Source organism: Protomyctophum parallelum (genome assembly GCF_964188405.1).
Source record: "Protomyctophum parallelum genome assembly, chromosome: 18".
NCBI lineage: Eukaryota > Metazoa > Chordata > Actinopteri > Myctophiformes > Myctophidae > Protomyctophum > Protomyctophum parallelum.
Genome location: NC_139716.1, coordinates 31,980,589 through 32,006,181, shown reverse-complemented (window position 1 = coordinate 32,006,181; position 25,593 = coordinate 31,980,589). Strand labels below are relative to the sequence as shown.

Sequence of the window (25,593 nt, the reverse complement as noted above, 5' to 3'; positions counted from 1 at the left end):
CTATATTATGACACATAAGGCTAATGTAACTATTAGTCTCGGAAACCCAGCCGTTTTTTACGCAACTACCGTATATTGGCATTAAGAGCTTTTCATGGTACTTTAACTTGATACCAATACTTTTGTACTTTTACTCAAGTATATTTTTTTATTTTAATACTTCCGGCCATTTACTAAAGTCAATTTACTATGTAAGTAAATGGCCGGAAGTATTCAAATAAAAAATTTCAAGTATTTCTATATTGCATTATTGGTACATTTACTTAAGTAAAACATGTGAGTAATTTTCCCAGTTCTCACCACTGCCAGTAGTGTGTGTGTGTGTGTGTGTGTATATATATGCTTTAGCTATTGAAAAATAGCAGATCTACAAGCTCATAGCGCGCCACCGAGTGGCGCGCTACGAGCTTGTAGGTCTGCTATTTTTGAAAAATCGAAGAATGACTGACATAGAAACATAGCTTTTTCAGAAAACTGTCAGGATGTAGAAGACTTTTTTAGAATCTGATCTCGGGTCAAAATGGGATATATATAAAAAAACTCCTCTCCTCCTGACCTCAGGAGGTCACTGTTGTCACCCGTGATGAGTGAGGTCAGCGGCCTCTGAGACCAGGGGTGCCTGGAGGAGGCGGCGTGCGCGTGGCTAACGCGTGTGTGCGTGTGTGTGTGTGTGTGCGTGTGTGTGTGTGTGTGTGTGTGTGTGTGTCTGTGTGGAGGCAGGTTGGGTCAGGCTATGGGGGGGGGGGGGGGGGGATCGATAAGACAGGACGACTTTAGTAAAATGAGCAATTAACTGGCAGAGGCGCCCGGCAGCCGTGTGTAATATGGCTGGCCAGGGGCCAAGGCTCAGCGGCCCCCAGCCAGAAGCCTGGCCTCTCTACTTAATTGTCCCACGGACGGGGAGGGGGAGAGGAAACAAGCTGAGTGGGATGGAGAAGAAGAAGGAGAGAGAGAGAGAGAGAGAGAGCGCCTTGTGAGGAGGCTGTGTCCTTTAAACAACTTGAGCGGTCATCTGTTCTTTGCAAAAAGTTTCCGTGTTCGCGAGCCGGAAGGAGGAGCTATACACGCACAGGGCTGCAAGTGTTTTTTGCAATGTTTGCACATTTTCGCCCTCATAATAACAGCCCCCCCTCCCTCCAAACAATGAAAACCCCAATTATTTTATCAAAATGAAATTGATTATAGTTCGAATAGGTGTGAGCGCTTGAGAGAGAGAGAGAGAGAGAGAGAGAGAGTGAGCGCTATGCAGCCTATAGCAGTGGTTCTCAAAGAGCGGTCAGAGGATTCCTCGGGGTACTTCAAAGGGTTCCAGGGGGTCCCCGGAGCAACGTTTGTAAATCCTACAATGAGTTCAACCATGTTAACCCTACTTCATATTGAATAACACACACACACACGCACGCACACGCACACGCACACGCACACACACACGTACACACAATATGCACACGCAGCCATTTCCCCCCTTTTCAATATTCCATGGCGGCAGATAGATGATGATGATGCAGGAGATTGATGCTCAATTACCATAATGTCACTCAGTCAACTAACCACATGCACCCCACGTGAATAAATGATACATCTTGAATGAAAAGTGCAGCATTTATGAGTTGGAAATTACGTCTGTCTGTCTGTCTGTCTGTCTGTCTCTTCTCTCTCTCTCTCTCTCTCTTTCACTCTCTCAAAGACTTGACTGTACCGATACTTGTTGTTTTACTCTATTTCACTGTTATCCATCTATTCATTCCTCACTGACACTGTGCTGTACTGCTGTTGATACTGTATTGAAATTGTGATTGTATTGATAATGTCGTTTTCCTCACACCGAGACTGATACAGTATGTCGACACTGGCCTGAACACCGTTTTGTATATTATTACTTGCGCAAGCAGAGCGCGCAAGTAATAATTTCGCCCGGTCTTCGTTCATCGCGACAGCCACCCGCCATTTTATGCGTATGCCAATAAAACAGCAAATCTGTGCCTGGTTTGCTGGGACCAGATCACATAAATGACCATATGTCTTACGTCATCAATTAGAGCTAGTCATAGGGTGGCTGTCGCGGTTTTTGGCGCAAAGTAACCACAGTATACCGCTAATCAACTTACAACTACATATTCTATATAGTATATGTATATGTATACGTATGTCTTACATCATCATTTAGAGCTAGTCATACGTATACTATATACATAATCAGTAAAATAAAATAGCAAATTGTGCCTGATCTGCTGGGACCAGAGTACGTGGTGTGTATATGTATGACTAGCTCTCAATGATGACGTAAGACATATGGTCATTTATGTGATCTGGTCCCAGCAAACCAGGCACAGATTTGCTGTTTTATTGGCATACGCATAAAATGGCGGGTGGCTGTCGCGGTTTTTGGCACAAAGTAACCACAGTATACCGCTAATCAACTTACAACTACATACTCTATATATTATATGTATATGTATGTCTTACGTCATCATTTAGAGCTAGTCATACGTATACTATATACATAATCAGTAAAATAAAATAGCAAATTGTGCCTGATCTGCTGGGACCAGAGTACGTGGTGTGTATATGTATGACTAGCTCTCAATGATGGCGTAAGAAATATGGTCCTTTGTGTAATCTGGTCCCAGCAAACCAGGCACAAATCTGCTGTTTTATTGGCATACAAATAAAATGGCGGGTTGGCTGTCGCGGTTTTTGGCGCAAAGTAACCACAGTATAGCGCTAATCAACTTACAACTACATAGTCATACGTATACTATATATACTATACTATATATATTATTATGATAATAGGAGATTTCAATGAAGACCATTATACTGAGAAAGATAGAAGTATAAAGACCTTCATGTCAAGATTAGGCTTTAAACAATTAAATACAAATCCAACTACAGATTACGGAAGTATTGTAGATCATGTATATTTTAATAGTAGTTTAATAGTATTATTACAGACATTGAAGTTAGAGACACATATTACTCTGATCATGATTTAGTATTAATATCACTATAATCCAAGATGAAATACATTTAAAACAATTGACAATTTACAATAAATAATACAATAATTATACTGTATAATATATTTTAAATCAGTTTATATACCTTTTTTTTCATCACATATCAATGATTTATTTTTCTTTGAAAACCTAAAAAGGGATCTAGAATATATCTACATCGATAAAACTATTTCTTATATAGATAGAAACTTGAACCATACTTAATAATACTAGGTGTTTATATGCATAAAGTAGGTAGGTAGCAAATAGTTACACCTAATAATTATACATTTCAAACGTTCCTTCACAGATATACTGAGATTTGACAGTTTACAGCGGTCGAAAGTACTTGCGCGCTCTGCTTGCGCACTAGTTGGCCATTTATGGCCTACTAGTGTGCAACAAGCAAGTATGCACTCGATAGAGTGCAGTTCTAGTCTCTCCATCACACTCTTTCACTCTGTTCATTGTCTGTCAGTCAGTCTAAATATCTCACTCTCTTTCACTCTGTTAATTGTCTGTCAGTCAGTCTAAATATCTCACTCTCTTTCACTCTGTTTATTGTGTACATATGTCTCTCCTCTCTCCATCACTCTCTCCCTCTCTGCTTCTCTTCCTCTCTGCCTCTCTCTCTCTCCCCCCATGACATCTTCATTGTGTATATACAGTATATATATATCTCTCCTTCTCCCTCTCTCCCCAGAGACAGCGCAGGGCCCTTTTTTGGGTGTGTTTTACAAGGGGGGCCTGCCCTGCATGGGGCTAGCATTAAGTCAGATCCCAGGAGGTCTGATGGAGTTATACGGTAGTTGTTATAAAATGAACCGTAATTCAAACGCGAGCAAAAACAGCGCGGGGGTGACCTCCAGAGACTGACGTTTATAATACCCCCCCCGACGTGTCCGCAGAACACACACACCTCTGCTGTATAGGCGTCTATGTGCCTCAGCACGGTGCATGTAAAGTTTATATACACCTGCTGGTTGTCTATGTGCCTCAGCAGTGTATGTAAAGTTTATACACACCTGCTGGTTGTCTATGTGACAAAATATGTATAGTTAATCTTTTGAAGTGCCCCTGTGGGTATTGCTATGTTGGTAAAACAAAAAGATAATTGAAAACTAGAATTATTGAGCATAAGAGCAATATCAGAAATAATGATGAGAAGTCTCCAATGGGCCAGGCATTTCAATTCTGTAAAACATGACATTTGTACTTTGAGATTCCAAGGTTTAGAGATTGCCAATCCACACGGGACCGTGTGGATTCGGGTATTTTTCCACTACTTCTGAATTTATTTTATGCAATGGTTTTACATTTATGGAATTTCTGTTGATTTATTTTTAATTTCTGAAAATTTAAATAATATGTCTTTGGTCAAACCATCCGTCCGACGGAGCGTCACGTACAGTATAACTCTATGGGGACACAAAAGCGACACAAAAGTAGGACCCGGAAGTATCTCAGGAGGGGGCGCTCACGTCACAGCTAAATAAAAATACTGAATAAGTTTGAAAACTATACTGCTCTGGAGGTGTACAGGTCTGAGTTAGGTAAGCGACTGCCTTTGCGTGAGTCATACCATTATCTAAGTCATCCTGCCTCGTCAGCGTTTATTCATCACTTCTATTCCAAACACTTGCCATGTATACCGTTGTGTACCTGAGTCATCGTTAAATAAGACCTTTTATCTGCAGCCACCACTTGTTTTCTGTTCAGCAACATTCTACAAGATGCTATAAATACGACACTGACTGTACTGTTTTCTGGTGTCGACTATGCTAAGGACAGCCTTTTCCCATAAACCTTGTTCCGTTGTAGTTTTTTTTTCTTTTCATGCCGAGGACCCATTGGTGGTCGGTCAGATATTCAAATATTCCTAATGAGCAGAGATAAATATATTGTGTACAAGCAGGTCAGATATTCCAATGAGCCAGACAAAATAGCAGCATACCTATAATGAATACTGAATGAATCATGCGCTCGTCTCATTACTTCCTACAGAATGAGGTTTGCCTGCTGGTCGTGTGAACTCATCCCAGGGAATGACGCTCTGCATGTCTGCTCTGTGAGGTGTATATAGTAATATGGTTGCTGTCAGGCAAAAAAAAAAGTCCTTTATGTGTAAAACCAAAGAGTGCACTCTACTTTTTCCATTTCCTAAAAAGTAACAATTTTCCACCAGACAATAGGGTTTATTCCATCTAGACCGATAAAAATCGTTTGGGAAGAACATGAATATCGAAAACTAACAACCTTGTTTATCACTCCCGATGTACAACATATCAAGGAGATTGAGAGGAGAGGATACTGTAGTTATGTACTCACATCGGGAGTGATAAACAAGGTTGTTAGTTTTTAATATTCATGTTCTTCTTAAACGATTTTTATCGGTCTAGATGGAATAACATCCTATTCAGGATTCAGCTTTGCCACTTGCCACTGTTTATAAAGCACAATGCAACTGATCCAAAAATCGTATGGGGGTTTTCACCAGGGGAGCCACGTGGAAAGGAATGGACAAAATGCATAATAAAATATAGACAGTGTTATTTCAATTAAAATCCAATACGTTTGTGCCAGTTGCCCAGTTTGACCTATGTTCAGCATATCATTATTGTCTAACCCTAACCCTTTGTTATTGTTTCAAAGCATCGTTGTCAGCTTTCAAATCAGCTATGTATTTTGTTGCTCAGTTCAAGTCATGTTCAATTTATATACATTTAAAGGACCACTTCACCAAAGATAGTCGGGCAAAGAGTGGAGCCCACACCTTTGGGGGCCCTGTTTGGTGCTTTTCCCTCAATACCGTCGCTCTCTAAACCAGAGAGGGATGTTTTGGCCTTTGTCACTTTGTTAGCGAGGAGACAAATTCTGCTCACTTCCCCTTCTCACACTCATTGGGTTAGGGACACCTTGTACTGTGTAAAACTGGAGAAGATTAGACACTCCTTGAATGGTTCTTCCGATAGGTTTGGGAGGATATGGGGTCCATTCTTTCAATTCATTCAGAATTTGAATCCGTCTCTGCTTGGGGATGAGTGAGGTCTGCTGGACTTTTGTTTTAAAAGTAGCTTATACTGTGATTGGATTGTATGGATTGTATTGTATTGGATTATGGATGTATCATGTACCTATGTTTTTTTTAAATATATATATATATAGGATGTTGTGTACTGTTTTGTCTGTTTTTGTCTGCCTTTTATTTTTCAACTTTTACTGATCTTGTATTTAAGGTTTGTTTGTCTTGTTTTCTATTGTCCTTTTTCTTTGGGGTGAAAATTCAATGTGTTTACTCTTTTATGTCATACTTGTGGGGTTTATTTAAGAGAAGCTGTTAATGTTAATTATTATTTTTCAAACTCTATTTCAATAATGCTTCTGTGAAAAAAACAATAAACAAAGTTATATAAAAAAAAAAAGGACCACTTCACCGATTTTCAACCTATCTTTCTTTGCTCACTTAATAGTCCTCATTATGCTCATCATTGGCATCATGTCTGTGGACAGTTCAGAAAGTGCCATCATCGGTAGGCAAACGTTTGGTCATTTCAAACCAGTTGCGACTAGTCAATGCTAACTTTCCAGGAAGGCAAAGAATGCTGTTTCTATAGATGAAAGAAGCTTGGATTCCCCATGATGATGTAATTGGTAGACGGGTTCTAAAGTGTACACAGCTCTCCTCTGAGGTGGTCTTTACACGAGAACGGTGTTCATAGAAAACGGCTAAATAAAGTATAGTTTGCTTGTGTCCATTTAGACGAGAATGGTGTTTTCAGGTGGTGAAAACGCAACAAAGTGAAACCACCTTCCAGAGTGGAAACCTTTGAGAACGCCGTTTTATCCCTTCTCCATGTAAACAGGCAAAACGGTGAATCCGCAAAACTTATGACATCATGGCTCACGTTGGCTCATAGCGCATATGTTTATTACATTAATGCAGAGCCATACATATACTGTATGATATAATGGAGTTCCTGAACAAGCCTCCCTCCTCGCCTACAAAGTGCTGCTCATCAGCGATGGTGAATGTAAAACCATGATGTAAATAAAATGCCTTGTGATAGGCGGCAGCCGCGGCAGCAGCGTTTATGTAGCCTAATGTATTATAAAATATATAACCATCCAACAACAATGCCCATTTATGTAGGGTTCCTTGGCATGGGAAAGTGTGGGAACCCCTGTTGTATACTTCTACAGCATAGAATAGAAAATAAATACAATACTATAGACCTCATGGTCATGTGGTCATCCACACAAATGGAACTCGTTGCGTTTGGCTTTGGCTGCAGACAAGATACAATAAATAGTATAAATACACAATCTTCTCTCTTCAAGGCAAGGCAACAGAAGCAGAGCAAGCGCCGCGAGCGGTGCATAATTCCGCTGTGTGTATCTCCTTATATATATATTTATTTTTTTACGTTGGCCAGCAGAACTGGAGGTCAGAACGAACACATTCTTTCCCTCTGGGTTACAAATCCCAAATTCTGCCAAGTGTGATGTTTATTTTCCAGACCGGTGTTTTGACAGAAGAAAACGCTGCTTCATCACATCGTGGGATAACCCATAATACACTATTGATCTGTAAGGCGGCCGGGGCGCCCCTGGGGGATTGTGGGATATGATGTTTCTGGTCAGTAATCACCATGATGATACCCCCCCAATCCACAGATGATTTAGGTCACTTTGTATCTGTGTGTGTGTGTGTGTGTGTGTGCGCGCGCCTATAAGAGCAAATACCAAACATGGAGCTATAGCCTTGATATTTACTCAATGTAACAGTCAAACAGTGTGCGTGTGCGTGTGTGTGTGTGTGTGTGTGTGCGCACACTTTCACAGCGCGTCACTCTGTGCCGTGCTGGAAGCTTGGACATCTGCAATTGTTTTAAAATCTTGTACGTATTGGATGTTTTTTCATAATTTAGATATTTCTTTTAAACACAAGATATTCTCTTCTGAGGGGTCCGTGGCCAAATCATGTTGGGGGTCCTTGGCATTAAAAGGTTTGAGAGCCACTGAACTACAGGTGTAACGAAGACTCTCGCTTCCAGTCATGTTTGTTGGATCTGAGTAGTTGCTCATTGGATATTTAGTCCCCATATATATGGGGATATCCGACTAGGACGTTGGGCTATATGACATAATGACATGTCTAGTATGACAATCCCTATATTTGGGCCCGAGCAGACCTAGCGCTGATATCAGATAGATGTGGTAGAACCATATATGGATAGATCTAACTGGCTTAGTCATCGTGACAAGCATAGTCGGAGAATATATAACAAGTGTCGGCTTCAGGGAGAAGGCAGAAGTCCAAGCATCCTGGTTTAAGTTCTAACTGGACACACAGCTGCGGCGGGTCCTAACCCTAATCAGCAATACAGCCTCAAGCTATTTTATAACAGGGGGTTTAAGTCGTTAATGACTCGGTGCCTGGCCCAGATTTTAGAGCATTATGGGGACATTTTGGGACTTTTCTTTTTTTTCCGTTTTACATTGTGCCCTACAATGACATGCCCAAAACAGGGACACCATGCAGGTTGAAAGTGGGTTAAAGACTCGGGGGCAGACTGTGGCACACACAACAATACGCCGGGGCCAAGTGAGGTGACACACACACACACACACACACACACACACACACACACACACACACACACACACACACACACACACACACACACACACACACACACACACACACACACACACACACACACACACACACACACACACACACACACACACACACACACACACACACACACACACACACACACACACACACAGGTGCAGGATTGAGATAGCGCTGAGAGAGATGGCTGCCTCCGGCGTGGCTGTGTGAATCATTCAACCCCAAACAGCCCACTGAGATGAACAGAGTCCTCATTACACAGAGCGCCACTTCTCACCAGTGTGGGGTGCGGGGACCCTCTAGGGCAGGTATATTTCCACACTCATTCCGGACGGCCACATTGCATATTTACTGCAAAAAATAGCTGATCTACAAGCTCGAAACATGTCGCACTTGTCTATTTTTGCTATATTTGAATTGAAATGATGAATAATGTTTTTCTATTTTTGAATTTGGAATCCTGAAAAGTAACCTTTTTATTTAATTTCATTTGGTTATAGTTATGTTAACTTTATGAACTAAATACAAATACATCGGACACAAAACAATAACAAAGTAATTAAAGCGCGGGTCATGTTTGCATGTTTGTAATTGTAACAGCTGAAATCAATAATATCAGTATTCTGATATTAACTTGCGGGCCACATTAAGTGATGGCCGCATGTATGATGTGGCCCCCAGGCCGCCAGTTGCCCATGTATGCCCTATAGGGGTCATTGAAGGGGTGCCAGGAGGTCCCCTGCTAAATTAGTTCACTATAACCTGTCAAAACCAGTTAAAGCACTTTAACCCTACGTGCATCACTTCTAAATCACCTTCTAAATCAAATCTAAATGAGAGCTGTTGATGATCAGCTATTTTAAAAAGTGTGTGGGCGTGCATGTGTATGCGTGCATGTGTGCATACGTGTGTGTGCATATTGTGTGTGTGTGTGTGTGTGTGTGTGTGTGTGTGTGTGTGTGTGTGTGTGGACTGACACTTAACACATAAGACAGCCAAACAGATGGCCCAACGAGGCAGAGAACAGCGGTTTAGGATCAGGAGAGACAGACATTACACACAGTGACACAGATGGGGATTAATGCGTCTGTGTTTGCACAGCGTGTGTTTTTTTTAGTTGGCAGTTTTTGGCGTGTGCTTAAACTTTGCACACACATCCCTGGAAAAGTAATAAGACAAAGCCAGCGAAAGCATTTTTGGAATTGCTTCGTAAAATGTAAAAAGTGCCAAACCTCCTGGAGTGCCGTGTTTGTACTAATTGCTTTTGAAGCGATTGTATCAGAGACAGCGTTTTGTGGATGTGTTTGGCTGAATGAGTGTAATGAGGTGTTGCACCGCAAGAAATCCACAGTGTTAGTTTTACACTCTATCTATACCTTATTTGCATGTGTTTGTGTACGCTCCTAGAGTTAAATTAACACCTAATGTCTCCACTATGGTGGGGGGGAGGCCGGGAAACATTCAACAAGCTTATTTTACACCAAAGAGGTTTGGTGTAGAGCAGTGGTTTTTAAATGCTATATAAATAATGTACCTTCATATGAAAACGGTTGAAAAAGAGGGAATAAAGAGTGAACATACAGTAGTAAGAATATAACACAGAGGATCTTGCAGTGTGTGTGTGTGTGTGTGTGTGTGTGTGTCAGTGTTGTTTTCGTCGACTAAAACTAAGACGAAAAATGTTCGTCGACTACCTTTTTTCACTGACGAAAACTAAACGGAAACTGAATGAAAACTAAGCAATGATGACTAAAACTAAGACTAAATACACTGACAATTTCGTCAACAAATAAAAACTAGACTAAAATGCTAGGAAGGGACTAGTGGACAAGAGATCCAGAATACGTCATTTTACAATTGGTTGCATGCTGAAAATAGCCGATCTACAAGCTCACAACGCGGCGCGCTGTGGCGCGTTGTGAGCTTGTAGATCGGCTATTTTCAAGAAGTGTAAAATCAGTCATTATAGGACCGCATCGAGGCCCGCCAAAACACATTTTAGTCGACTAAGGCCTCTTTTAGACGGCGACCATCTCCATATAACACGTCAAAGTCCCGTTGCGTTCTCATTTTTTCTTACCCTTTACACGAGAACGCACACGTTATGATATAATGTGCTATTATGCTATACTGTCGCTAGGTGGCGATAACGGGCTGCCAAATAGACAGGTCACCCACGTACAAGAAGAAGACGCAAGCGGCGCAACACTGCTCTGCGCGCGCCACGGGATGATATATATTTATTAAATAAACGCTGCTGCCGTCTATCACAAGGCTTTTTATTTACATCATGGTTTTACATTCACCATCGCTGATGAGCAGCACTTTGTAGGCGAGGAGGGAGGCTTGTTCAGGAACTCCATTATATCGTAATTATATGGCTCTGCATCAATGTAATAAACATATGCGCTGTGAGCCAATATGAGCCATGATGTCATAAGTTTTGCGGATTCACCGTTTTGCCTGTTTATATGGAGACCATAGGAAACGGCGTTCTCAAATATTTCCACTCTGGGAGGTGGTTTCACTTCGTTGCGTTTTCACCTCCTGAGAACACGGTTCTCGTCTAAATGACAGCAGCAAACGATACTTTATTTTGACGTTTTATATGAACACCATCCTCGTGTAAATAGCACCTAAATCAACTGTAGATTTAGTCGACTAAAATCTTATGACATTTAGTCGACTAAAACTAGACTAACAGTAAAACCTTCCAGGTGACTAAAATTTGACTAAAAACTAAATTTTAACTATTCAAGAGACTGTGACTAAAACTAAAATCAAAATTTGCTGCCAAAAAACAACACTGGTGTGATTGTGTGTGTGTGTGTGTGTGTGCGTGCGATCAGCCACGTACAGAAGGAGCTGCTTTCGTCCTTTGTGCCTTCCATGGTGCCATCCGGCTTCATCTGGAGGTAGAAGCCGTGCCTGCAGTACAGCCGCGTGACGATGCCTTTCAGCTGGGGCTCTGCAGCGCGGGACCACACACACACACACACACACACACACACACACACACACACACACACAGCAACACGTTAGCACCACCACCACCACAATACCCAATCTATACACGTTAATGTGAGAGAAGCTGCATGCATCTGTTGTTTCTAACTGCTTTTGAGCCTTTGAGTTCAGTGAAGAGAGAGAGTGTGAGAGAGAGAGAAAGAGTATGGGAGTGACATGCAGAAAATGGTCTGGACGACTGGGGATCAAACGGGGGACTGCAATGTCGGGCACTCAGATCGGTGAACCAATATTATACAACACTTCATGCACTACCCGCCCCTCTATACCAGAAAGCGCACTGGCTGGGCCAGGCTAGTAAAACCATAACAAAACTACAGTAAAATCAAATTGGGGACAAACATTTTGTTCCCAACACACACACACACACACACACACACACACACACACACACACACACACACACACACACACACACACACACGTGCGGATAGCGACATTTGTGTTGACTGTGGCCTTCAACAGGATTGATGGCACCTTGGAGTGTGGTTACTGTAAAAAGGGACTTGCTCCCAAGGTAGGTTTAAGAGAGGGAAACTGTGTGTGTGTGTGTGGGGGGGGCAGGCGGGCGGGTGCGTGTTTGCGCGCGTCTGTGTGTATGTGTGTATGTGTGTGTGTGCATGCGTGCGTGTGTGCAGGCGTATGTATAGATTTGTGTGCTAGTAACGAGCAGCTAAGTGGGGAAAGCTTCATCAAAGATGGATGGCTGTAGAGAGAGCAGCCTCGTCACTGCCATGGAGCTCAGAACATGAGGGAAAAATAACAGCAAACCATGCTGACACTCACATCAACCCTACTGTAGTGCCTAAAGTCCTATACTTAATGGCACTACTGGTTGCCGACGGCCAGGTGGAAGTTCTTACGTGTGCCAGTACAAACTGATCTCCAAAACATGTCCGTTGAGTTTAACTTTGCTTTATTTTCTGCAGTCATTTTCCTATACAACATACAGATAAACTAATAATTAAGAAACTGTAACAAACACAGGCGACCAGCCCTCCTGAACACAGTGGAAAACTGTTAGCCTCTGCCGTCTGCCAACTGGCAACACCTGTGCCTGATCAGGAGCCTGGTTAAATACCTGGGCTGGCCTTGACATTGACCAAGCTGCAATGACATTGTCAATCAGGAAAACATTAGGTCATAATGGCTCTTACACCTAGTGTCGCTGTTCTCGGGTGAACATTCGACCAACATATAGCCAAGCTCACAAAACGTTGCGATGCATTGTGAGCTTATTATCTGCTATTTTCAGCAAAGAGATGTGGTGTAGTGGGAAGGGGACCAAGTGTAGACCCCATGGGGGACCCTGGTGAACTAAGTAGCTATGGGGTTTAAGTTAAAGGAGCATTCAGTGATTTGGGTGAATTGGAAAACCCCCCGGTCTGCCCCGGTAACACGATGTGGAAATGTACGCACTACAGTGGGGGGACACGTGACAGGCCAACAGCACACACACCAAGGCCCGCCCCCGCTTGATCATGATTGGCGGAAGGCCCCTCTCTATCCTGATTGGATGAAGGCTGGGCCACTTGGCCAAAAACGAAACCTATTGTTTTTTGACCCCCAGGGGTTAACTGGGGACAGGGAGGAACTCCTTATATGGTCAGCACACTCTATAGTAGGAAGGATTATGACAACAAAACAAAAAAAAAAGTGATATTTGAATTAAGTGAAATCACTGAATATACCTTTAATGAAACATTGAACCCTTCAAAGGCACACGTTAAGACAAACAGATACTGTACAACATCATACAATCCACGGAAATCCTAAATGCCACAAAGTGGAGACTGGGGAGGTGGAGGGAGTTTGATCAGTGACAAGCTATACGGAAGAGGTGAACGCCCTTATATCGTGGAGTCTCCCTGGGGGACCACCAGATATAGGTATAGGTTCCTCCACAACCGAGAGGACAGACAGAGACAGACAGAGGACAGCGGAGACGTTTGGGTGACGTCATCGGAGCCCCACTACAGTACATTCCCCAGCAGGGCTCCAGCGTGCGACCTATTAGGTCGCATATGCGACCTAATTTTATTATGGTGATACTTAAAATGTAATTACGTCGCACCGGTGATACTTGGAAATGTGCGGAGAAAAAAAAAAAAAAAAACTATCCGTTTATTTTTTAATTTTTACTCCGTCTCAACACTGAGGCACGGGCGCCGGGCGGCTATGTTAGTAGTGCGATAATAAAGTATTACTTTCTTTTGGCTCAATCGAATCCCCTCTCTTTCTCTCTCTCTCTCTCTCTCTCTCCCCCCCCTCTCTCTCTCTCTGCCTGCCTGCTGAGTGCCTAGATAGTAGCTCGCATGCATGCATGTGAGTGACGTCACGTGCCTGCGCATGTGCGTCAGTTACAACCACAATTAAGCGGCGCGCTCACTGAATTCCGAAAAAGAAAACATACACAGATGCAGACATGAAACGCTCAATAATTGGAGAGGTGGAGAGGAAGTTGTTGTGGAACCGGCTATAACCTCATATTCTGAGAGTGAAGAGGACAGCGACAGGTTGGCCAAAGAGACTGGTGGGGGGGGGGGGGGGCAAGAAAAAAGTACTCCTTTCAGCAACAATGGCTGGCACAGTTCCCGTGGTTGCGATACGAGGTGTGTGTTTATTGCAAGCATGTTGATCAGCCTGTGGCATGTGGCCCGTCCGTTGCAGGCAGCAGAACACAACTTGTTAATGGTTCGAAACAGTTTAAGGTTCAGTCATTAAAATTGCACAACGATAGCCTAAAGCACAAGACGTGCAGGGATCGCTGTATCACCAGAAGCGCCGAGCCTCTACACTCCTCATTTAGTCGTGTAGAGGAGAGCAATCGCTCATCTGAGAATGCTGAAATGATGATCAAGTTTAACACTGCGTACAACATCGCGAAAGAGGAACTCCCGTTCACCAAATACAAAACACAGATGGTCCTGATGAAGAAGAACGGACTGAACGTGATCCCTACATATTCCAACGACACTGCATGATGTGCACAGTTTGTGGGCGTGATAGCAGACACACTAAGGGGGAAACCCGCTGACAAAATCACCCCCTACCTCTCGTTCATGCTAGACGGTTCCACTGATAACTCCACCAAAGAGTGTGAGATAAATCAGATAATCTATGCCCGTATCATTGTCATTGATGATGGAAAACCATGTAATATCCTTGTTGGCCATGTTGAGGTTGAACATGCCCATGCAGAAGGTAAGTTGTGTGTCTCTGTTTCATAGATATAGCCAAATGATAATAATGGTATGTAAAATTAACATTAATCATGTTACCAAGATTGCCTTTTTTCACCTTAGAAATATTGCACGAATCAGAGCCTATTTGTCCTTGGACGATGCAAAAACGCTAATCCACGCCTTTGTTTTTTCTCGGCTTGACTACTGCAATGCACTCTTTTCAGGACTGCCTAAGAAAACAACTGACAGATTACAACTTGTCCAAAATGCAGCAGCTAGAGTTTTAACTAGAACTAAGATGAGAGAACATTATTACTCCAGTTTTGGCATCACTGCACTGGCTTCCGGTTGTTTTTAGGATTGATTTTAAAATTATTTTACTTGTCTATAAAGCTCTCAATGGTCTTGCGCCCTCCTACCTACATGACTGCCTGCATAAATATGTCCCAAACCGGCCCCTAAGGTCTTCCACTGCTGGCCTGCTCGCTTTGCCTAGAGAGGTGGCAACTAGAAAATACGGGGAAGCAGCTTTTTGCTTCTACGGGCCGTCGGCATGGAGCAAGCTCCCACTGTACATTCGTCAGGCAGCCTCTGTAGACATTTTTAAAGCTCAGCTCAAGACCCACCTCTACAACATTGCTTTTAAGTGATTTTTTTTGTTTTTTTGTTATTCATGTCCTCACTGTATTGTATTACTGCTTGTTTTTTAATGTCGTTGCCCTGCTTTATCTGTTTATCTTTGTACCACTGCCTTCTCCTGATTTGACACTGCGCTATTGTCCTATTGTTTTAAACTGCATGCCTGTTTTAATGCTGTTTTGTTTTGCTTTTGTTTTTATTATTTTTTCTGCTCTGTAAAGCACTTTGAGCTACATTTATGTATGAAAGGTGCTATATAAATAAAGTTTATTATTATTATTAAAATAGCACTATAGGTTATTAATTATAATTTCATATAGAATCTAATGTTTATTTAATGCCAACATGCCCAGCCCAGGTATCTTATAAAAACACTTGAAGTAGGTGCATTATGCATGAGATCAACGTGCGAGCAGGGCATCATGCTGGTTTCATTCACTGAGTTGAGCTCTATATGTTGCTCTATATATAGTGTGTGTGTGTGTGTGTGTGTGTGTGTGTGTGTGTGAGTGAGAGAGAGGGAGAGAAAATATTAATATTCCATGTTATGTGCTTAATTTAAGGCGTTTATGCTTCAAAAACTATGGTATGGAAATTAAAAACTATCATCATGATAAGGTCATGTATTAATAATACCACGCTATACAAAGAAAAATATGGTGCTACCTAATTTCTGGTGGTGCTACCTAATGAAAAGGTAGGTGTCACCAGTGCTACCTGTGAAAAAATTAGTCTGGAGCCCTGTTCCCCAGACACGTCCTTAATCAGACAGATCTCTCCCAGCTGCGCGGTGAACTTGAATTGAACTCTACAAACTTGCCGCCCTCCCATCAGTCAGTGTTTGTGCTCGTATAGCGGTGTGGTTGGACCTACTGGTCTAAAAACTAAACACAGAGTGTGACATGCCTACTTGTCTAGTAACCTTCTCTCTCTCGTCCCATAGGCAAATGCACGATACAGCACGACCTCTGATGAGGCGTCCTAAAAAGGACCACTAAAAAAAGGAGCCGGATAAATATGGACCGGATAGTGACATGTAAACGGAGGACAAGCCCAGCCTTAATCCTCACACTCACTGGAGGCCCGAGACGGTTACGTGAGAAAGACAGTTTGCTTTCTATTCCCCGCGGCACGCACAGAGTGGCGACCACTCATGTAACGTGTAGTTTATTCAACAGACTGTCTTACCTGAGTTGCATTGTTTACCAGCGGGTCCCCAGACTGGAACCCGCGCACAAGAACTTTAACTTATGACACATTGACTGTTGGGCTGCCTATTGAAATCCAGTGCTTCGTTACTTATTCTTAATAAATATCGCCCGCTGGGCACACTTGCTGCACGTCTCCTGTGACTTGGTTTGAGCTATAGACACCACAATATTTAAAATGTATAAATATTTTTGACCATCACTGATGGTTCAGTTTGATCAGTGAATAGCCAGGCATAAATGGATAAAGCACTTAAAAATGATTGTAATTTGGGAATTATGCTGAATTAATACATTTCACTGCAGGGGACCCCCTGGAACCCCCTCAAGGACCCCTTGGTGTCCCCAGACCCCACTTTGAGAAGCACTAGCCTATAGTGCCCGACATGTTTGAGGACAGACAGGGGTGTCTGAGTGTAGCTGGCACTTGGCCTGGCTTGACAGAGAGAGGAGGGGATAGGAGGGATGTAAGAACGAGTGAAAGTGTCCAATTTTCACCACTGCGGGAAGCCACCAACATTATCTTAATTCCTCGTCTTTATAGTCAAGTGTCGGATGCTAGCTCATTACAGCTTTAGCTAAGCCCTGACATCCGCTTATTTGTCAAAGAGCCGCTATGTAATTTCCCCTCAAAGTCCACGGGCTGATGTAACGAGCCGCTAGTACTGTATGTAATTTCCCTTCAAAGGTCCACAGGCTGATGTAACGTGCCTAATTGCATTTGGTTGTCTCTCTCTCTCTACCAGTGAGATTGAAGCTTTCTCTACCAGTGAGATTGAAGCTCCATAACCACTAAACGATCAAATCCAACCATCAACGGATGCCAAAAGACTAGACGCAGAAGGTCAAAAGTGGAGTGAGGTAATCTGCAATATCCTGAGTTTTAATCCCAAATTAAGCTTCAGAACGAACACACACACACACACACACACACAAACATGTGTTTGTACCACATCCAGTACATAAGTACATAAGAGGAGATTACTGACGGTTTGGATGACCTCTGTGCTGGACTGTTTACTCGTAGGAGATTTGTATGTTTTTAGAGTCAGTTCTCATTTCCTGGTGGATATCAAACAATTCAACATTGCTTTCGGTACTCTAACTGTTTCATGTCAAGGTCAGGAACCCCTACATTAACACGGTTAATGTAGGGTTAATGTGCGGTGTCTCCTCCACCTCCATGTTTCGTTTGTTTACGTCTCTTGCAGTCTAACATGAGTCGCACACTAGTTTGTTCTGCGTTCCGGACGGTTCAAGGCCCCAGTCTACCATTATAAATAAACACTCAAGGCCACAGTACCACCAAGGCTCGTGAAAATAGTAACGAGTGTCTGGAAGGATACGGCGTACTGGCTGTAGTTATTGACCTGTTTCCAATGTCTCATAATTGTGTTTTGTGCGTACATAACTTCCTCTTCCTCTTGCTCTGTTGCCAGATTTTGCAAGAGAAACAAGTGGCCAGGTCTATGAAAACAAGCACACATGAAAATAGCAGATCTACAAGCTCACAGCGATAACAAAAATGGCACAAAATATTTTCAGATGGATGTCCGTGGACAATTACAAATTAATCTGGGGTTTCTTGACGTGAATAGATGTGGGAACCAGTGGTTTAAACAACATTAGGAAGCAAGCCCAAATAAGCAACTACTGTACACTTTAGGAAAAAATCACAACCAACCAAAAATCACAACCAACTAACTATCATTTATTTACAAGCAACTTTACAGAAAAGCCAAAGGTTGCTTATAATAAGCAGATATGGCAACACTGGCTGAAAGAAGTGAAGCACACACACAATGAGCCCCAGTACATTCCCGCCAAAACAGGTGGATATCATTATATCCGCAAAGCTGGACATAGGAGGAGCTAGCGCCCCTTAAAAAAAATATATAATAAATTGTCATTCATTTGGCACATAATTAATTACATAATGCAAAAAGATACTCACAGACAATCTTTGTCAAGGAAAAGGGGACATCTGTCAGTCTGCCTTCACACACACAAAACTGAAGTGAAGACACTAGTGTGCTGCACTGCTAATAACAATCTAGCACAGCTTGAGCAGGCTCAGCAGAGACTTGATTACACAATGACTGTGATGCCCCACACACATAATGAGTGGTGAATATGCCTGCCTATTGCCTAACTGTCATCCTGTAGGTGAGCCTGGGTAGGGCATTGGCCTGATGGCTGATGGGAGAGCACCTGGGCCCGGTGTCTCCCAGAGGCTATAAATGTCACACTCATCCCAGTTGAGAAGAGAGATCCAGAGGAGGCAGACCTGCTGCCTCCACTCCCTGCATTAGCCTCCATGCCTCAGCTCCTTTATGTTTGATTGTTCTTTCCATCCACACATGTATCACACATCCATACACCACCCCTACACCACTGACTACACACCCCGTATCATTCGTTATGTTAAGCACTGCAGTTCTTTTTAGTTTCTTTGTATAGGCCTATTATTTAATAAACGCATATATTGTTCATCTTGCGACTGTCTCCTGCTCCTAATGTTTGTCATAGCAAGAGCCAGCTATGACAATGACAAACACCTGTCCTAAAACAAGGCACCCTCTTCTCAACAACCTGCAAAACAGCACCACCCACTGGCGGACATAGTCTCAGCCAGCACACTCCCCACTGAAAATGACATTTTCTTCACATTGTCCTCGTTATCAGTGATGGGCAGGAGGAGTACAGTTTCTGTTATGGGTCTCAAGAAAGTCTTGCATGCTCCTCCAGAGGTGAACCACCCCTTCTTGTATGTTAGGCCTATCTGAGTGCCACTTCCTGCGGCTTTGTAGAGCAGAGAGGTACTTATTCTTCCAACGATGCCAGAAGACATTTGAGAGATGTTGCACGTGCCTCCACTATGAATGGTTCACCTTCATCAAATTACCATGGAGGTATTGATGGCACTCACTCCAATCTTAGATACAGGAATGAGATGTCGCTTCTTCCTCCGAGGCGAGGCATTGACTGGCTTGTTGTTTGTTATTGGGGAGGCGTGGTCATGGGGAGTGGAAAGGCCACCCAACTGTTTGTGTCATCCTGATAGACTTCCTTCTTTATCTGCAGGACTGTTTGTTCTCCTATGGAGTAAACAGGTTTTTCATCTGCATTTGTAGACTTTGGAAGACTGTGTTTCTCTGCATGACATCCTCAGTCAGCCTGTTTGGTTGACCAAGGACGGGACAATGAGGTGAGGAATGAGGACAGTATGGGCAGCTTCTTAGGGGTTGCAATTTCATAACCAACAATTATTAGCTAATCACAGCATGTCCGGCGACTGTACCTCCAGACAATGGCATCTATCTAGACTTTACTTTTGTCCCAGAGGGCATTGCTCTCTGCTATGCTTAGAACATTTCCCCTATTATGCAAATATGCTAAAATGAGCAAGCAAGCCTGCTCAGACTGCAAACTGGCGCAGTGTGGTTCTCATGTCGACCATTCTCCCATGTCAAGGACTTACAGAAGAGAAGTTATTTTTTTAACTTTTTTAACTTATTTTCTTTATTACAGAAGTCTATACTGTACTGTAGGTGGGGAGAATATTCATTCTTATACATTCTTTCATAAGGCAAATTTCTGCCTGGTGATATGCTGTATTAGTCGAGCTGTCAGAACAATCAGTCCATGGATATACTTTACTCTGATCGAATCCTACAGGTGCCGAATAAACCATGTTTGCATCTAAACAAGGGGGGCACAGGACTCAAGGTACGGACGGAGGGCCTAGTATATCTTTTATGGATGGAAAGATTCAGTCTTTCAACATATTCCTTATGGCTATATTAATACATTCATGACACAATTAACTTAACCCATTTTGGGCAGGAACCCCTTTTGGTGTTAGCATTATGTTACGCTTTAAAAATGACTGACATAGAAACATAGCATTTTCAGAATCTGATCTCAGGTCAAAATGGGTTAAAGAACATCCATGACACAATTAACTTAAAGAATCTAAGACAAACGCTATAAGGTTTGGGTCCAGGCTTTTTGAGGTGCACCCCTACCTTGACAACCCAGGCGAAAAAGAAATATATTTAGTATACTTTTTTAAAGTATACTAAATGTACTTATTTGTACTTGAAACTATTTTAATTTAAATTGTGTTATTTTGAAATCACTTAAGTTGTACTTTTTATACTTAAGTTGCACTTAAGATCTGCTAAAACATATATTAAATATTTTTTTTCTATACTTTTTAACCCTTTTGTGACAAAAACAATTGTGTTAAATTGAAAATATACTTCCAGTATCCCAAGTATACTTTTTCTGATGAGTGGAAAGCATACTTAGATTATATTTATAGTGTATTTTCGAATATATCGAGTGTATATCAAGTATTAAATAAATGCATTTAAAATATACTACCAATGTGTTAATATAATAACATTATGAACTAATGTGCTTAAAATATACTTTGTTATCTAGAATACACTATCAGATCTAGTTAAACATATCTTAAATATATTTTTTCTATACTTTTTAACCCTTGTGACAAAGAATTGTGTTAAATTGAAAATATACTTCCAGTATCCCAAGTATACTTTTTCCGATGAGTGAAAAGCATACTTATATTATATTTGTATTTTTATAGTGTATTATAAGTGTATATCAAGTATTAAATAAATACATTTAAAATATACTATCAATGTATTAGAAATATACTTTTATTAGTATAACAAATATAAATTGAGTATGTAATAAATGAATTTTAAGTATTTGATAGTATACTTGAAACTAATGCAAGTATATTTCAAATTAATGAATTTTATACTCCAAATACATTTTAAGCATTATATATATATACTTCTGAAAAGTATACATTTGCATATATTTGAATATATAACTCTTTGTTGGAGCAACCTACTATACATATGAATGGGAAAAGGGGAGAGAGACTGACCAAACAGACATTTAGACTCATGGTTTTACTAAAAAAAACACATAAAACATAAATCACCAAAAAAACTCCACAACAAAACCCTAAACACAATGACATAACTCAATAACATAACTCCAGTATACATTCTAATATTCAAATAATAACACAAATAAGAACAATAACACACGGTCCTTGGCGCCCCAGTGTATGCTGGGAAATGGACTTCCTCTAGCCACTCCCATTTCACCTGGCAGCATTTATAGCACATTAGTACTTAAACTTAATATACTGAAAGTTTATACTTGTATTGCATTTATAATGTATTAAAAATACAATCTACAAATATATTTACTTAAAATATGCTAAGAGTGCATTTAAAAAAATACAATCTACAAATATATTTACTTAAAATATGCTAAGAGTGCATTTAAAAAAATACAATCTACAAATATATTTACTTAAAATATGCTAAGAGTGCATTTAAAAAAATACAATCTACAAATATATTTACTTAAAATATGCTAAGAGTGCTTTCTGAGCAGCAGTGCTGGTTAGTGGCACTGTGCACTGCTAGTCTGCTACTGTCCATATGACTGCCTCTGTAGCAGTCTATGAGCGCAACACTGCTGGAGGAATAAAGTCCTGGAGTGGAGTACTGGAATGGACTTGAGTGGAGTTCTTGCAGTGCTTGGGATCGGCCATTTTCGCTGTAGTCCGATCCGATCCCGATCACGTTTTTTGGCTGATATCGACCCGATATCCGATCCGTGGATCAGATCGCGGCATCCCTGATCTTTTGGGAAGATTCTTCCGCGTACCACCTAGGGGGGCTCAAGTACCACTGGTGGTACGCGTACCACAGGTTGAGAACCACTGCATTAGATAATTGGCACTGGGTGAAAAAGAAAACTGGGTTACAAAATCGTGAGATAAAAATTTAGTTAAAAAAAAAAAAAATGTATTTGTGATTATGTATTAAAGTAATAACATAAAATGAATGCACTCATGAAAAGCATATTTTCATACTATTTGAAATATATTTCTCATTTAGTACACTAAATCACAAATATGATTCGAGACACTAAAAGTATACATTTAACATACTTTCTGTGCTAAAAGTGTACTTAAATATGGATATATTTATTTTTCATAGCCTCAAACAATGGATTCCTCCTCATCTGAGGCTGGCCTCTGCAACTTGCACATGTTCTTTGGAAGAGCATACAGGCAGATGGACACGCAGACGAGCAATGTTCCAAAGGCAAAGATGAGGTTTATCTGGAGGCGAAACAAAAGGACCGAAGCCACGGTTGTGATAAGGGCGGCAGCCACGGAAGCGAAGTTCTTCACAATGTTATCCGTGTACTGTATTACGACGGATGCATACATACCCCCCACACTGGCCAAGCCCACTACTAACCACACCCAGGGTGTGTAAGCAAAGTAGAATCCTTTATCCAAGATGATGGTCCTGTTAGCCTCCCACATGAAAACGACAGCAAAGTTGATCAGGGTGCCAGACAGGTACAGCTGGATGTTTCTCACCCACAGGGACTTTGTTTTATGTGGACTCTTCAGTACCTTCTCAAAGTAAACGCCTGCGAGTCCAGAACACAGGACAGCGACAATAACAGCTCCAAATCCAACGAGAGGGTCTTGGTCCCCGGGAGTGACTTCTTCAGGTTTCCAATGGACAAGGGTGGCACCCGCGGCAATCACTATCACAGAGATCCACTGGCGTGCGCTGAGAGTGCGGCGCAGCAAGTAAACTGAACAAAGGGCTGTGCAGGGTATCTTCAACTGGTAGGTCAGTTGAAAGGTGGCTGCGTCCAGGTTGCTCAAGGCCAGTAAGGCCATATTGTTCTGAAGTGCGTACATCACAGATACAACGCACAGTTTCATCAACTCTTTGGGAATTAATACATGTTCCACAATGGAACTTCCCAGCAGTCTGAGACCGGTTTCCTTTGCCATCATGCAGAAACTCAGTAATAACTTTATGAGCTCAGCAGTGAACACAACAGTAGCTGAGACATACTGAGCTTGTCCTGTTGTTCTGGTGTACTGCACTGCCACTGCATACGATACTGAGATTGTTGTCATAACGCCCAAGCAATACAATTTGAACAAAAGACTCACAGGTCTGTTGTTAGCCATCGTTGTTCCTTTGTCGTGGATCGGGGCCGCGGGGGTCCCCGGAGCTGCGGAGCTCCGGTCTGCCTGTGCATGAGGCACCGTTCCTGGGCGGAGAGAGCCGGACAAAAGACTCACGGGCCAGTCGTTAGCCATCTTTTGTTGTGGAAAGGGGTCTGCAGCAATGGGGTTATCAGAGGGTTGGTTCATCTCGATGCCTTCTCACTTTTGTAGCTCGAGTCGTCCATTATATATCCTATGTCCTGTCATACTCCTGACGTCACCAGTCCATTATAGTCCTGTAGCAAGTCCTCAAAATAATAATGAAACTTGTATTTTCCTTTTTTCAAAGTTTGACGCCTATGGCCGGCCGCACTGTTTAACCAATCCCCGCAACATATACGTCAAAACGTGCGGCTCGGCCAGGAATGGTGTGCTTGTGCTTAAAATATACTATCAATGTATTAGAAATATACTTTTATTAGTATAACAAATATAAATTGAGTATGTAATAAATGAATTTTAAGTATTTGATAGTATACTTGAAACTAATGCAAGTATATTTCAAATTAATGAATTTTATACTTTTTCTTTCATTTCCCTAACACAGCAGGGAAAGCTCCATGCAGCCCGAGCTGAATAAGGCTTCTGAGCGCAGAGCGCTGACAGATGGGAATCGCCGCTGACCCAGGGTTACAGCGTCGAGGCATGGGAACACAAGCTACTGTAAAACAATCTACCTGCTGTCCCGCTAGCTAGTGGAGGTGAATGTAGAACTACACAGTCAAAGTGTTCCGTTAACTGGAAGAGACGCCTGAGTTAACCCAATCTGACCTGAGATCAGATTCAAAAAATGTCTTCTACATCCTGAGAGTTTTCTGAAAAAGCTATGTTTCTATGTCGGTCGTTCTTCGATTTTTCAAAAATAGCAGACCTACAAGCTCATAGAGCTTGTAGGTCTGCTATTTTTCAATAGCTAAAGCATGACATAATGCTGACACCAAAAGGGGTTCCCGCCCCAAAATGGGTTCAGCCATGAAGGAACGAGGAGACATCATGTACATTATTGTCACGGTCGTGTTCTTATAAGCCTAAGATCGGACCAGAGATTTGCGATGAGGCGAAACTGCTTAAAGCCAGATTTATGAAGTTTCGTCAAACTGCCCCAAAATTGCCGATCTGCAAGCTATAGTATAAAGTATAAATAAAAGCATTTAGAACATTAAACAAAACAGAGGTGGCAATATACGATGTGCGACTCGAGTGTGTGTGTATGTGCGTGTGTGTGTGTGTGTGCGTGCGTGCGTGTGCATGCACGCACGTACGCACGCACACAGGAGTCCAGATCGATGTGGAAAAACGGACTCACCCCTGTGCTGTCCTCTCTCTCTACTTGCCGTACTTAAAAGTTCCGTGCTAGAAAGAAATAGCCAATCCACAAGCCCAGCGATGCGTTCATGGGAGCTTGTAGATCGCAGACTTCCAGCAGTGTGCAACACCCACGCATGCAGCTATACGCATCAATCAGACTTTATAGTATACGTTCTGCCCCAGCCAGCCACCTCCATCCAAACTTTGCTATACGCTTTTTGAAACGGTAAGTAAGTCACACACAAACTTTCCCTTTCAACCCATCAGCTCTTCCCGACTTTCATCTTTGCCTCTAGTTCTCACGCCCATGCCCGCCTCCCCCTCCCCCTTCCCCCCCCTCACCACCCACAATCCCTCTCCTCTGTGAGTAATGCGGATTGGATCGCTGCGAATACAGTCGTATATCAGCCAATCAGCAGGGGGATTCTGACTGAGTCATTACTTTCCCTCTCTGGTTGAAAGAGAGAGAGAGAGAGAGAGAGAGGTGGGG

At 42.1% G+C, this 25,593-nt stretch overlaps 2 protein-coding genes across 2 annotated transcripts in view; both read right to left on the bottom strand.

The window, feature by feature from the left end:
- Positions 1-25,593, bottom strand: part of fgf11a (fibroblast growth factor 11a) — a gene marked incomplete at both ends in the record, with an annotated part of 140,771 nt that overhangs the window by 44,128 nt on the left and 71,050 nt on the right. The window contains one exon of the mRNA XM_083789209.1: positions 11,495-11,605. Coding sequence (XP_083645335.1) covers positions 11,495-11,605 — 111 coding nt within the window. The remainder of the gene's footprint in view (positions 1-11,494; positions 11,606-25,593) is intronic.
- LOC310875615 (CMP-sialic acid transporter-like) lies at positions 22,755-23,756 on the bottom strand (the record flags this gene model as incomplete). Its single annotated transcript, XM_083788903.1, has 1 exon — positions 22,755-23,756. The coding sequence occupies one exon, from the start codon at positions 23,754-23,756 to the stop codon at positions 22,755-22,757; it is 1,002 nt and encodes a 333-aa protein (XP_083645029.1).